This window comes from Giraffa tippelskirchi, chromosome 11, assembly GCF_054371585.1.
Source record: "Giraffa tippelskirchi isolate mGirTip1 chromosome 11, T2T-mGirTip1v1.2.pri, whole genome shotgun sequence".
NCBI classification, from domain to species: domain Eukaryota; kingdom Metazoa; phylum Chordata; class Mammalia; order Artiodactyla; family Giraffidae; genus Giraffa; species Giraffa tippelskirchi.
Genome location: NC_137285.1, coordinates 19,570,501 through 19,586,440, shown reverse-complemented (window position 1 = coordinate 19,586,440; position 15,940 = coordinate 19,570,501). Strand labels below are relative to the sequence as shown.

At 41.3% G+C, this 15,940-nt stretch overlaps 1 protein-coding gene across 6 annotated transcripts in view; it reads right to left on the bottom strand.

The window, feature by feature from the left end:
* Positions 1-439: 439 nt before the first annotated feature.
* Positions 440-15,940, bottom strand: part of CCDC62 (coiled-coil domain containing 62) — a 39,078-nt gene continuing 23,577 nt past the window's right edge. For all 6 annotated transcript variants that reach the window (XM_081540193.1, XM_081540194.1, XM_081540195.1 and 3 more), the window contains 4 exons: positions 15,399-15,555; positions 12,293-12,418; positions 1,931-2,024; positions 440-1,246 (listed from right to left, as the gene is read on the bottom strand). In XM_081540193.1, coding sequence (XP_081396319.1) covers positions 1,971-2,024; positions 12,293-12,418; positions 15,399-15,555 — 337 coding nt within the window. In that variant the 3' untranslated portion in view covers positions 440-1,246; positions 1,931-1,970. The remainder of the gene's footprint in view (positions 1,247-1,930; positions 2,025-12,292; positions 12,419-15,398; positions 15,556-15,940) is intronic.

The following is a 15,940-nucleotide window of genomic DNA, read 5'->3' as shown; positions in this document are numbered from 1 at the left end:
AAATTTAATATTTTGTTTCTCAGACAGAAAGTCAGCCTCTCCAGGGACATTTCGGGTTTCTAACTTGGAGGCAATGGTTCACAATCGACTATACACAGTACCTTTCTCAATTTTGCCCTGTATAAACCAGCCTAGCCTGGGGGAGAAAGCAAGCGTTTATAAAGAACATAGCCAAACCTCACCCAATTTCTCTTTTCAGCACCCTCATTAAAAAGGCTAAATGGAGTGGCTCCTCCACTCTCATGAAAATCATCTCTGAAGTAGCACTGAAACCTTTTAACAAAGGGGCATTGATACATTACAATAGAACTTTGATATCAGCAATGCTTAAAAAAACTACATTCCTATTCCTCAGGAAATTAACTTGCCAGGTTTGGTTTCAAGAGTGTAACCTTCCTTATTTCGCTCCTGTGTCAGAAAAAGAAACCCCCAAAAACTATTTTTATTATTAAAAATATTTTTTATTGACTGAAGCTGATCATTATATTCTTTAAAAAATTAAATTACTTTACAGGTTAAAACAGAAGTTTCAGTCTTCAAGGATAAAAAAAATGCATATAAAACTTGATCTTCCAGCAAGCTTTGGTTTGTATAAATTGATGGGACTACTACTGATCCAGACAAGAGGGATCTCTGCTCAGCTTTTGGGACAGAAGGACCTCGACTGTCAGTAACCCAAGAGATAGTTTCCAGTTAAAAAGGTTTTATATCATATCATTTTATGGCTATTTACACAGCCAAGTTCAGGGCTAAGACTACAAGGGAACACTATTTCTCATATATTTGGAGCTGACACTGATCAGCTACTGGCTATAATATAAATGTATGCACAGGTTTAAAAAAATCGGATGGCTAAAACAGCATTTTTTATGCATGGATTCTCCATTTGATGTTCACACTTTTAAAGAGCTTCTGGAGGTCAGCATCTTTATAGAGAAGGCTTCTGGAGGTCAGCATCTTTATAGAGAAGGCTTTTTCTCTCTTAGCATAAATTCCAAGTTGGCATATTTCATATAATATACAATTAGGTCTCATTTTTTACACATGAAAAATATTTCTTACACATGAAAATGGCTAACCTGAAGACAAACAAGATATAGATGTTTAAAAATTAACTTTCGGTTTCAGCTCCCCTTTGGTATTAGATGTTGCTTACAAAGGATTACCGTCCTCTTTTTGTTTTCAAGGCTAAGTATTAGGTATGGATGTCTGCTTCCTGCTTTCCACATGGATGAGAAATCAGCTTCTGTGGGAAGGAAACAGAGTTAATCAAATCAAAATCAGTGAGCACTGGATGGTGTGCGATAAGCTCCCAGCGTCTAAAAAAACATGAACTATACAGTCTTGAATCTCAACAACATAAGGTCATGCAAACTATTATAAATATGAAGACTTCTCAGCAAAGAGAAAGAAGACAGGGAGAGAGGGCTGCTTATGCTTGGTGCATTCACAACTGTAAAAAATGTTCTTATGCTTAAGTGGAAAACAACTGAGATGATTTTATATTTTAACTTATCAAATCGGCTTCTAAAGAAACTTGGCATAGGAAATGAAGGCTCGATAGAAGGAAACACAAATCAAGAAAGTGCTTCCTGGGTCAATAAGCCTTTTTTAGAAGACTCGAAACCCCACAGAAAGACTTCTTTCCAGGCAGACATTTGGATGAAATGCTGACATGGGAGTTTGAAAGCTATATGCATTCACTTTAGGCTTAAAATTGTAGGTACTGGGAATAAGAACTTTTTGATCTGCATTTCTCTTATAAGTAACTGACATTTGACTCTGGTTAAATTTAGAAGGTTTGTATAAATAGGTCAGGCAAAAGAGAAAGGACTACAGGTCAAACTCGTTGCCATGCTTCTAGATTATCAAAGTTCCCAAGTTACTTATTAAATATAGATATAAGGTGAGATAAGGAAAGGTGACTTACCCATGATCACAATGAACACTGAAGTTGACTTTTGTTTTCTTCAGTTACTGAGAGGGGTATTTTTTTCAGCTGACTCTTCTGAGACTTCCATATTCTACAAAACAACTCCCAAATGAGTAACCAGGATGGAACAAGAAAATACTTAGGAGGACAATACACAAATACAGCAGAAATGCCTTTAAAAGACCTTAGGGAATTAATGAAACACAATGAAACAATTTCATACAACCATCATCCAGCCAGCCAACAAAGATGGACCGATTTCCTGCTCATGTGTGGGGCCCCTCTGTCTCTAAGCCTGCAGCTGGAATGTTCTATTTGCTTTACCGTATGCATGTTATGGCTAAACCCCGGGAGTCAGCTAACGCCCAAATATATCTGGCTCTCTGTCAGCCTTAATATAGACTCTGCGGTGAGCCCACAGTGAGGACAAGGGTCATCAAGAAGACTCCACAACTCTGAGAAACACTTTTAATTCAGCACGGTGCCTACTGAGGGCATAGCATGGTTAGGTTCTGGGGAGATATTAAAAAAGAGGAAGCAAAGAAGAGGAGGATGCTTGGAAAGACGCTGGTAGACTCCAGTGGTGAACTGGGCTTGCTCAGCTGCCGCCTCTTCCCACACGGCCAACCTTTGAGCCACGTGAGGATTCTTCTCAGTGCTTCCAGACCCCTGGGCTCTTAATCACGATGCTTTCCTCTCTGCTGGGATAGCCTTCCTATGTATTTTACAGTATGATATATTTTACTTCATTATTCTAGGGGGTACTTCCCTAGACTCCACGCTTCCACGCCTCACAGCACAGCCAAAAATAAATCAATAAATAAATTTTAAAAAATGACACGAAAATAAAATTAAAAAGATGATTCTAAAAGGGATCCACAGGCTTTACCAGCCTGCCACAGAAAAAGTTAAGAACGCTGACAGGTAATCCCAACAGCTGCCAACTACTGATGAGGAGATTGAGTCCTGTGTTTGGGTTAAAACTCCAACTTCAGTTTCAGGCTGAAACTGAAACCCACCCCACCCCACAGGAGGGCTGCTGCTGATGGTGTGGCAGCTGTGCTGTCTTACTCATGCCTTTTTTTCCTCTATTTTTAAATTAATGTTTTTTAAAATAGTTAATACATGAGCATGGTTTGAATGTATATACATATATAGACCGATTCCTGTTCCCACCCCATATGTAGAATACCACATGAACCTTTCAGGACCCTATTTCCTTTCACTCACTAGTACATCCTGGAAAAGACCCTGATGCTGGGAAAGATTGAAAGCAGGAGGAGAAGGGGATGACAGAGGATGAGATGGTTGTATGGCATCACCAACTCAATGGACATGAGCTTGAGCAAGCTCTTGGAGTTGGTGATGGACAGGGAAGCCTGGCGTGCTGCAGTCCATGGGGTCGCAAGGAGTCGGACACGACTGAGCGACTGAACTGAATTGAATATCCTGGAAACATCTCCGCACCTCAGTTCAGTTCAGTTCAGTTGCTCAGTTGTGTCTGACTCTTAGCAACCTCATGAATCGCAGCATGCCAGGCCTCCCTGTCCATCACCAACTCCTGGAGTTTACCCAAACTCATGTCCATCGAGTTGGTGATGCCATCCAGCCATCTCATCCTCTATCATCTCCTTCTCCTCCTGCCCCCAATCCTTCCCAGCATCAGGGCCTTTTCCAATGAGTCAACTCTTCACATGAGGTGGCCAAAGTATTGGAGTTTCAGCTTCAACATCAGTCCTTCCAATGAACACCCAGGACTGATCTCCTTTAGGATGGACTGGTTGGATCTCCTTGCAGTCCAAGGGACTCTCAAGAGTCTTCTCCAACACCACAGTTCAAAAGCATCAATTCTTCCGTGCTCAGCTTTCTTCACAGTCCAGCTCTCACATCCATACATGACTACTGGAAAAACCATAGCCTTGACTAGATGGACCTTTGTTGGCAAAGTAATGTCTCTGCTTTTTAATGTGCTATCTAGGTTGGTCATAACTTTCCTTCCAAGGAGTAAGCGTCTTTTAATTTCATGGCTGCAATCACCATCTGCAGTGATTTTGGAGCCCCCAAAAATGAAGTCTGACACTGTTTCCACTGTTTCCCCATCTATTTCCCATGAAGTGATGGGACGAGATGCCATGATCTTAGTTTTCTGAATGTTGAGCTTTAAGCCAACTTTTTCACTCTCCTCTCTCACTTTCAATAAGAAGCTTTTTAGTTCTTCACTTCTGCCATAAGGGTGGTGTCATCCGCATATCTGAGGTTATTGATATTTCTCCCGGCAATCTTGATTCCAGCTTGTGTTTCTTCCAGCCAAGCGTTTCTTCTAGATCTTCTGCATATAAGTTAAATAAGCAGGGTGACAATATACAGCCTTGACGTACTCCTTTTCCTATTTGGAACCAGTCTGTTGTTCCATGTCCAGTTCTAACTGTTGCTTCCTGACCTGCATACAGGTTTCTCAAGAGGCAGGTCAGATGGTCTGGTATTCCCATCTCTTTCAGAATTTTCCACAGTTTATTGTGATCCACACAGTCAAAGGTTTTGGCATAGTCAATAAAGCAGAAATAGATGTTTTTCTGGAACTCTCTTGCTTTTTGGATGATCCATCAGATGTTGGCAATTTGATCTCTGGTTCCTCTGCCTTTTCTAAAACCAGCTTGAACATCTGGGAGTTCACGGTTCACGTATTGCTGAAGCCTGGCTTGGAGAATTTTGAGCATTACTTTACTAGCATGTGAGATGAGTGCAATTGTGCAGTAGTTTGAGCATTCTTTGGCATTGCCTTTCTTTGGGATTGGGATGAAAATTGACCTTTTCCAGTCCTGTGGCCACTGCTGAGTTTTTCAAATTTGCTGGCATATCGAGTGCAGCACTTTCACAGCATCACCTTTGAGGATTTGAAATAGCTCAACTGGAATTCCATCACCTCCACTAGCTTTGTTCGTAGTGATGCTTTCTAAGGCCCACTTGACTTCACTCCAGGATGTCTGGCTCTAGGTGAGTGATCACACCATCCCCGCACCTAGGACCTTCCTATTCTGTCTCAGGGTAATATTTGATCGGGTGGACAGGCCACAGCTATTCACTCAGATCCTTCTTGCTGGACACTTAGATCAGTTCCTAACTTTGGCTGTTATAAAGCAATGCTGCCATGGGACTTCCTTGCTGGTCCAGTGGCTAAGACTCCATGCTCCCAATGCAGGGGCCCTAGGTTTGATCCTCATCGGGGAATCTAGATCCACACACTGCAACTAAGAGTTCGTGTGCCACAACTAAGACCTGGTGCAGCCAAATAAGTGAATAAGTAAAAATAAATATTTTTTAAATAATAATATAAAAATAAAGCAAGGCTGCCATGAAAAACTTGTCCATATACCATTTTACATACACGAGAGAGTCCCAAAGTGATGCTGCCAGAGCAAGTTTTAGACAACATTGATGGGTTCCTTGCCAGAAGGACGGAAGCACTTTGTGCTTCCCCAGCAATGTGAGAGTGCCTATTTCAGAGACAGGCTTTCAATTAAGACCCTTGTCTTTAGCGACAGATGGCAAAACCCTGGGGAAGCAGACAGGCTGCTCAGAACGTATCCTGCTTCCTTGCTGCAAAAATTAAGAATTTTTTACAAAACTATTTACTTTTTCTGTAACCAGCTATACTCCATTCAAAGGACCAGAGGGGCAGAGTTTGCAAAGTGCATTGCCAAGTAGATTTTTGTTAGTTAAATTTTGCTTTCCCAACATCTCTAGAATCAGTGAATAATACATTAGAAAATATATTACATCTGAAAGCAGTATTTTTGCCAACTAAATGATTATCTGATTCTAGCTGTGGGATGTTAAGCAAGAGATTTAATCACTTTCTCTCTCCTGTAAAAGGAATGGTTGTGATGAGATCTCTCTTCTAGATCTTTCTAGCTCAAAAATTCTCTTAAACCAAGTTTTCACCAACCTTGAATAGCTGTAGCATTTTTTCTGTCTATACCTGTGGTCACCCTTCTGCATTCTTCCTGAATTCTCCTATCAGCTCCATTCACGGTATTTACCAAGCATACTGTGTGGCAGGTATAGCCTGTGCTACACCGGGGGGTGGAGGCTAGGATGAATGATGGCGGCTCCTAAAGCGGGAGCAGAGACCCATGGATGTTCCCAGCTATCATGTGCTGGGACACACACTCTGACACACACACACACATACCCAGCTGTGCTATGAGGACAAAAGTGAGGGAGCTCCTGATTACACCTTAGGAATTAACACGAAACCCCAAAGAGGAGGTTAAGAACCCGAGGCCATGAGCGTGAGTAGAAGCTGTCAGCAGGATGATTCTGAAGTATAGTTGGTTCTGCTATGACACTTGTTCTGAAAACATGACTTTGTTCCAACTCATCTGATATATTCAAGAACGACTTGAGTTGTTTGCGTTTGTTAATGCATAATTTTTGTCCACAAGAAACCCTAGGTGAACTGGGCTGGGTCATGTAGGAATACACCCACCCCCACCTCAAGACCCCTCCAACATCCACCAGCTCTTGCCCCAGGGGTGTCATAAGCCACATCCACACCTACTGCTACGACTTTCCATTCAATCACCCTTCTTCTACCACTTTCCAGTGAGTCACTGGAGTCCACACTCCGACACCCAATTCTACCTGCAAACTTCAGGGCTTTTTCAAGGTAAAGTGCCACATTTATGGCAATATTTTGTGTGTTTCTTAACTATTTAACAAGGATAAACCTGTCCTACCATTTAAATGACCTTTTAAATGTCCTTTTAAAGATGTGTCACTGATAAACGTTTTGAGGCTATCCTCCAAATCCCATTTTCCCCATAAACGTGGTTTTTACTGTGCAGTTTTGAATTGTGTGGTGATTTTTAGGAACCCATATGTTACATTATGGCAGCTATAACTATGGTTATCAAAATACTAAATAAGATTGTGATACAGTAGTATATAGCCTTCTTTATTAGTGTATTAAATAATAAGGTCTAGTAGCAGGCCCAATGGTCTGTAATTCTGACACAGTACTTAGTGTAAATGATATTTCAAGATACCAGTAATAACTGCAATGTGGTAGGAATTATTTGTTATTTCTGCTAAAGACAAAGTCATAAGTAGCAGGTACGATGATGGCTTGTTTCCTATATTCGTAATTGAAGGAAGTGCTCTATTTTAATTAGAGATTAACAAAAATAACCTGATGTGTAATTTTTACCCCATCAAAATTTATGGATCTTCTGAATTCTATTCAAAAAATTCTGATGAAAAATCTCTGCCCAACAAATCCGCCAGGATAGAAAGTAGATGAACATCAGCCTGAAGCGGGGAGGAGGTAAAATGGGGAGTAACTGCCAGTGGGTGCAAGGTTCTTCTGGAATGATGAAAATGTTCTAAAGCTGGATCATGGTGATGGTTGCACAACTTTGTAAATATACTAAACCACTGAATTGTACACTTCTACATGGGGGAAGGTTATGGATAGGTGAACTATACCTCAATAAATGCTGTTAAAAACTTTAAAAACTCTTCTACCCCAGTGTAAATAAACTTACTTCACTGATGCTACAAAGATTTTGTCAAGAAAAAAATCTTCCTAGGAAACACCAACAACTCATATTTAAAATGGGCAAAGGACTTAAACACACTTTAGGTTAGTGAAAAGGTTACTGAAAACTTGGTTTAAAAGATTTTTGAGCTGGAAAGATCCAGAAGAGAGCTCTCATCTCAACATTCCTTTCACAGGAGAGGGAAAGTGATTAGATCTCTTGCTTAACATCCCACAGCTAGAATCAGATAATCATTTAGTTGGCAAAAAATACTGCCTTCAGATGTCATATATTTTCCAATGTATTATTCACTGATTCTAGAGATGCTGGGAAAGCAGAGTACATAAGAGAAGGGGAAGACACCTGAAGGGCCAATGAGCACGTGAGGATGCTTGTCGTTAGGTTATCAGGAAAATGCAAATTAGTCAATGGCAGTGAGATGCTATGTCAAATATACTAGAATGGCTAAAATCAAACAGACTGACAAAACCAAGGTCAGGGACTTCCCTGGAGGTCCAGGGGTTAACACCCCGCCTTCCAAAGCAGGGGACAACGATTTGATTGCTGGGTCTGGGAGGACTCCATATGCCACGGAGTAACTACTACTGAGCCTCAACTACTGCGCCAGCACACGAGAGCCTCTGCTCTGCAATAAGAGAAGCCACTGCAATGAGAAGCCAGCACCCCACAAAAAGTAGCCCCCCGCTCACCGCAACTAGAGAAAGCCCATGAGCAGCAACGAAGACCCAGTGCAGCCAAAAATTAATCATTAAAAAAAAAAACACAGTTGTGTGAGGATGTGGAGAACCTAGGTCTTTCATACAGGGCTGGGAGGGACATAAAATGGTAGCAACCACTCTGAAAAATGACTTGGCAGTTTACTAAAAAGTTAAATGCTATAACTAGCAATTCTACTTCTAGGTATTTACCCTTAGAGAAATGAAGACATATGTCCATTTAAAAAAAACGCTTGTGTGTGTGAAATGTTCACAGCAGCTTTACTTATGATAGTCCAAAACTGGAAACAACCCAAATAGCCCATCAACAGGCAAATAAACAAACTGTGGTCTTTTCATACAATGGAATGCTAATCAGCAATAAAAAAGAGTGAAATACTGATAAACAGCAACATGTATGAATCTCAAAACAATTCTATTGAAAGAAGCTAGATAAGGAGTACACCCTGTCAGTCAGTCAGTTACTTCAGTCGCTTAGTCGTGTCCGACTCTTTGCGACCCTGTGGACTACAGCATGCCAGGCCTCCCTGTCCATCACCAACTCCCGGAGTTTATTCAAACTCATATCCATTGAGTCAGTGATGCCATCCAACCATCTCATCCTCTGTCATCCCCTTCTCCTCCCGACTTCAATCTTTCCCAGCCTCAGGGTCTTTTCCAATGAATCAGTTCTTCGCATCAGGTGACCAAAGTATTGGAGTTTCAGCTTCAACATCAGTCCTTTCAATGAATATTCAGGACTGATTTCCTTCAGGATGGATTGGTTGGAGCTCCTTGCAGTCCAAGGGATTCTCAAGAGTCTTCTCTAACATCACAGTTCAAAAGCATCAATTCTTTGGCACTCAGCTTTCTTTATAGTCCAATTCTCACATCCATACATGACTACTGGAAAAATCATAGCTTTGACTAGACGGACCTTTGTTGGCAAAGTAATGTCTCCACTTTTTAATATGCTGTCTAGGTTGGTCATAACATAATAGTACAACCTGTATCACTGCATTTATATGAAGTTCTAGAACAGGCAAAACTATTCTCTAATGATAAAAGTCACATCAGTAGTTGCCTAGGGTGGAGGTAGGAAAAGATTCACTCCAAAGACCATGAGGGAACTTTCTGGGGTGATGGAGATATTCTATATCTTGAGAGGGATGTTGGTGGTAGTTGTTCAGTCACTAAGTCAGTTCCAATTCTTTTTCTACCCCATGGACTGTAGCCCTCCAGGATCCTCTGTCCATGGGATTTCCTAGGCAGGGATGCTGGAGTGGGTTGCCATTTCCTCCTGGGGATCTTCCCAACCCAGGGATCGAACCCACATCTTTTGCTTGGCAGGCAGATTCTTTACCACTGAGTCTAGCGTTTCCCAGGTGGCACTAGTGGTAAAGAACCCGCCTCCCAATGCAGGAGACATAAGCGATGCGGGTTCAATCCCAGGGTTGGGAAGATCCCCTGGAGAAGGGAATGGCAACCCTCCAGTATTCTTGTCTGAAGAATCACATGGGCAGAGGAGCCTGGTGGGCTGTAGTCGAGTGGGTCACAAAGAGTTGGACATGACTGAAGACAACTTCACACACATGCACGCCTGCATATAGGCATTCAGGGCTTTCCTGGTGGCTCAGTGGTAAAGAATCTATCGGTGCAGGAGATACAGGTTTAATCCCTGGTCCAGGAAGATCCCACATGCTGCAGAGCAACGAAGCCCGTGCACCGCAGCTACTGAGCCTGTGCATAGGGCTCATGCTCTGCAACAAGAGAAACCACTTTGATGGGGAGCCCACGCACTGCAACCACTGAGCAGCCCTTGCTCACCAAAATTAGAGAAAGCCCCATGTGCAGCAACGAAGACCCAGTGCAGCCGTAAATAAATAAATAATAGATTAAAAGAAAAAATAAAATAAAAAAAAGAGATATTTCAGGGATTTCCCTAGTGGTCCAGTGGTAAGAATCCGCCTTTCATAGCCTGAATGGGAGGGGAGTTTGGGGGAAAATGGATACATGTATATATATGACTGAGTCCCTTCCCTGTTCACCTCAAACTATCACAACATTGTTAATCAGCTATACCCCAATACAAAGTAAAAAAAGTTAAAAAAAAAATCTGCCTTCCAATGAAGGGGCACAGGTTCCATCCCCTGGTCGGGGAACTAAAATTCCACCGACAGAGAGCACCTAAGCCCTCATGACACAACTAGAGAGAAGCCAGTGCACTGAATGAAAGATCCTGCCTGCTGCAACTAAGACACAGTGCAGCCAAAAATACATTAAAAAAAAAAATTTAATGGTATTTCAATGTCTTACAGACCTTTTTAATTTTATTTGGTCAGGGATACAAAAAAGTTTAACTCAATGGCTTTCAAGTATCTTGAACTATGTCCACAGCACATCCAACTAACGGACCTAGAATCTTACAGCACCCATCTCAAGCTTGTATTTTACAGATTGGGAAACTGGGACTCAGGTGTCCTGATTTCAAGTTCAATGTTCTTTTCACTATTTATGTCAGACTATAAAATCGACAAAGCAACTTATATCACTGCTACTGCAATGTTCCTGTTCTCAGAGAAAGCAGTTAGAATTAATGTGTGACACACTCCCCAAAGACTGACAGCTTTAGAAAATGACTATTTTGCAATTCCTAATGAAACAACAGATCTAAAGAATAACAAGAAACACTAAAGTCATTAAGTGAACTTTAGGGAAACCCTATAATAAAAAAGCTCAGGCTGACAATCTCCCCATTAAGTCTGACATCCAAAAGTGGGGCAACCAGACACGAGGATCCTCCTGATGTAGGTGTCACCCATGAAGGCGTAGCGCCAAAACAAACAAAAAGGACCCAAACTGATCCCAAGTCTAAGCAAGTCACTAGACAGAAATACTAGTTTACAGGAATTTGGGGGTTAGAGGTATGTGTGATGCAACAGTGAGGATGGAGTCAGCAAGCCCATCTCAGTCCCTGGGCAAATCTACAGGACAGTGACCCGGTGCTTCTCCCACAAATAAGTGGCATCAAAAGACAAAGAAAGAAGGGACTTCTCTGGTGGTCTAGTGGCTAAGACTCGACACTCAATGAAGGCGGCCCAGGTTTGATCTCTGGTTGGGGAACTAATAAGATGAGATCCCACATGCTGCAACTAAGACCCAGCACAGTCAAACAAATAAGTATTTTTTAAAAAACAAAACACAAGAGAAAAAAGAAGAGAGGAGGAAGGAAGGAGAGAGGGAGGGAAGGAAGGAGAAGGAACTGTTAGTGATGAAGAGAGACCTTAGGGATTCATTCAAGTGTAAAATATGGACCCTGATTATCAATTTGAACAAATAGTAAAAAGATACTTTTGAGACAAATGGGGAGACCTTAAAGTTGTATAGTCATTAAACAATATTAAAGAGTTACTGGGAATTTAATGGGTGTAATAAAAGTCCTTATCTGTTAGAGCTACAGAATGAAGTACATATGAGTGAAAAGACATGATGTCTGTTGTTTAGTTGCTAAGTCATGTTCAACTCTGTGCAATCCCACAGATTGTAGCTACCTGTCAGGCTCCTCTGTCCATGGGCTTTTCCAGGCAAGAATACTACAGTGGCTTGCTGTTTCCTACTCCAGGGGATCTTCCTGACCCAGGGATCGAATGCAAGATGTCTCTTGCATCTCCTGCATTGGCAGGCAGATTCTATACCACTGAGCCACCAGGGAAACCTGACATTATGTCTAGGGTTTGCTTTAAAGTGTTTCAGGAGAAAACAGGGACAGATGGGGGAGGATGAAACAAAAGCAGCAGAAAACTGATGGTTACTGAAACTCTGGGATTAGAAGTATTCTTTCTACTTCTGTACTTGAAATTTCCTATAATAAAATGTCTTAAAAATCTCCCAGAATGTACGTGCACGTGCCCAGGTAATTGGAAAGAGGAAGTCTGGATGTGGTAACATCTGTGGCAACATTCTGTTCCTCCTTAAACCCAGGCTGCTACCCCCTTCCCCCAAACACGAAGACACTGTCATTCTAACAGGAAGTGACATTCACACACGATGATGGAAACTGTTTGGATACTACACGTGGGGTCAAAAGAAAAGGAAGCACGTACACTTTTGGCGCTGGTGCTGAGATTCTCAGAGCTGATGGGAAGCAGGGTGCTCAGCTCCAGGTCCGTGACCATCTGACGGGATTCTGCCAGCAAACGCTGAAGCTTACTTGTGGGAGAAAAATCATCCTGGGAACACAACACAATTCAAGCACTGATGAAATCAAGAAACACTTTCCAACGTTTATGTCTACAGGAACAATCTAACAGACACAAACGTCAACTATTCATGACTAGCTCTGTGACGTCAGGTGTTTGTTACATGCCAAAGCAGAACAGTAATACTAAAAGAACCAAATTTCAGTTCTTTTTTAAAACCTATTTGACTAGGTAATTTGACTTCAACAGAACTTACTACAACTAATTAAGTCACACCCGTGTGATAAAAGAATTGTAGGCGTTATTTACCTTTCTTAAATCAACTTGTCAAGGCTGTAATTACCAAGTCAAAACACTTACAAAATGCAACTTTAACACTAATGGCTTGCTAGCTTTTAAACTGTTTAACTATTTATTTTTTGGTCACACCATGCAGCATGTGGGATCTTAGTTCCCTGACCAAGGATCGAACCTAGGTCCTTTGCATTGGGAACACAGAGTCTTAACCACTGGACCACCAGAGAAGTCCCGTTAGCTTTTAAAAATATGTGAAAATATACCTTAGTTTGTTCATTCTTGTTTAATTTTCTACTTTGTGTAAAAAGTTTTTCACAGTATATAAACCTGTGTACAACTTGTGAGTTTTCCACAGTGAACATACAATTAACTGTACAATTCAGTGAACATCTGGTGAGTTCTGGCACATGTACACACCCATGAAACCATTCCCATGATGAATACAGGTCACATTTATCATGCCTGTGTTCCTGGGGAATTCCTGTCTCTCAGAGTCCCTCCTTCCCATTCCCAGACAACTACTGATCTGTTTTCTCTCACAGGAGATTAGTTTGCATTTTCTAGAATTTTATATAAATGCATTACATACTTTTGTCTGTCTGGCTTCTTATCTCAGCATAATTATCTTGGGGTACACCCATGCTGTATGTGTATAAATAGTTCATTCCTTTTTATTGCTGAGAAGTACTCCATTGTATGGATAAACCACCGTCTATCTATTTACCTTCTGTAGCATACTCAGGTTGTTTCCAGTTTTTTTTAACTAGTGAAAATAAAGCTGCTTGAATATTTATGTGGACATATGTTTCCATTTCTCCAGGAGTAGAATAGCTAGGTTATATGGTAGGTGTATATGTAACTTTTTTTTTAAGGCAGTTTTTTAATAGAAAGTACCCAAGTGTTTTCCAAAGTGGCTCTGCCATTTACATTCCCGCCATCAGTGAATGAACGGTCCAGATGCTCCCGATTCTAGTCAACACTTGGTACCGTCAATCATAACAAAGAGAACCAACACTCATCAAAGCACCCATCAGCGGCCAAGCCCTACGACATCCCCTTGAAACCAAGCAACCGTGATGCTGTGTGTGTGTGTTAGTCGCTCAGTCGTGTCTGATTCTTGGCGACCCCATGGACTGTAGCCCGCCAGGCTCGTCTGTCCATGGGATTTTCCAGGCAAGGATACTGGAGTAGGTTGCCATTTCCTTCTGCAGGGGATATTCCTGACCCAGGGATTGAACCTAGGTCTCCTGCACTGCAGGCAGATGCTTCACCGTCTGAGCTACGAAGGAAGCCCCAACTGTGATGCTTTAATTATATATCTGTAGGTGAAGAAACTTAGGCTCAAAGAAGTTAAATAACTGTACTAAGGTCACTGAGCTAAGACAAAGCAAAACGGGGATTTGAACTCAGATCAGATGCTTTCAAAGCCAGATATGTTCCCAAAATAACCCCCAAAATGACTAAGTTTACTTGAACTAATTTTCTCTATGACAGAGCTGCGATCAGGAGCCTGTTCATGATGAAGACACTGGCTCATCCACAATAGTGACAGTGTAGAAACAACCTCAGGGCTTCCCCGGTGGCTCAGTTGTAAAGAATTTGCCTGCCAATGCAGGAGACGCAGGAAAAGTGGATTCTATCCCTGGGTGGGGAAGATCCCCTGGAGTAGGAAATGGCACCCCACTCCAGTATTCTTGCCTGGAGAATTCTATGGACAGAGGAGCTTGGCAAGCTACAGTCCATGGGGTCAAAGAGTCGGACACAACTGAGCGACTAAACACACACTCATGCAGAAATAACCTCACTGCCTGCATGTAGGGTGTGAACAAACAGACTGTGGTTTATTCAATCACTGGACAGCATATTGAGCAACCATCAAAATGAAGAGGCTAGGTCCACAATGTCAACACTGATGAGGGTCACAAAATACTGCCAGATCTGGAAAATCACGTTGCAAAAGACATTTATGTACATTTTAAACAAAGTAACAGTATGTGATGTTTAAGTGCACACTTATAAAAAACATAAAAGCATAAAAACAAATGTGGACACAACTTCATGGTAGTGGTTAACTGGTGGCGGGGGTGGACGGGGCAGAATGACACATGGAGTTTACTCTCTATCTGTAACATTCTATTTCTTTAACACTTGAAAAATAAAGAAAATACAGCAAAATATAAACATGTTAAATCTGAATGTAGGTACACAATTGCTTCTTGTACTCTTCATTTTCTGTGTGTTTATTTACTAAAAATAGATACAGCAACCACTTGGAGGGCCTGAGGGACATTTTGCCTGAAGCTAACCTACAGTATGTTTAAAGAAAACAGAAGGGAAGTAACTATGACTTCAGTTCGATAATGCAGGTAAAGTCCTATAGTTAAAATAAAACCTGAAGAATAGCCAAAATTAAGCATGCTAACAATACTGCTACAGGTGGATTAAAAGTGTATTGGGGAGAAATCTTGCTTGAATAAGCTGGGTATTTCTTTCCTTAAAGATTTTTTGAAAAAATATGGACCATTTTTAAAGTCTTTATTGAATTTGTTACAATATTCTTCTTATGTTTTTTGCTTTTGGGCCATGAGGCATGTGGGGTCTTAGCTCCCCGACCAGGGATCAAACCCGCACCCCCAGCATCGGAAGGCTAAGTCCCAACCACTGGACCGCCAGCGAAGTCCCTAAGCTGACTATTTCTAAGCGAAATACAAACCTTTTCACTGGGTGGGGCTGAGTCTTTGTTGACTAACAAAATCCTAGATGGGTTCTTTTTATCCGAAGAGAATTCTGTCTCTATCAATTTCTCATCCTCTCTTAAGGCAGATTTTGAAGAACCCAAACAGTGGGACTGCTGGATGGCGATCAGCTCACTGTGAATAATAAAACCAAACAAAAAACAGGCTTCTTGAAACAACAGCAAACATGTGATACCAGTACTCTTATACTGAAAAGCATCTCAACAGGACAAAAAAAAAAAAAAGAGAAAGAGATTTTTCTTTTTTGATGAAGAAGCTCAAGTTTGAATAGAATGTTATAGATTCAAATAGAATATTTATATAGGACATTATAAATTAATGCATACCCTTCACAGCAAGAGGACAAAATTCTTTGTTAAAGGGTAACTACAGAAGAGAGAATTGTCCTCCTCTCTACACCTTGGGAAAAAAACAGCAAAGAAAAGAAGGTTTGAGGGATAGGATCATTCAAGAGAGACGGGGGGAAAAATGAATACAGTATAAGGTTAAACATGTGTAG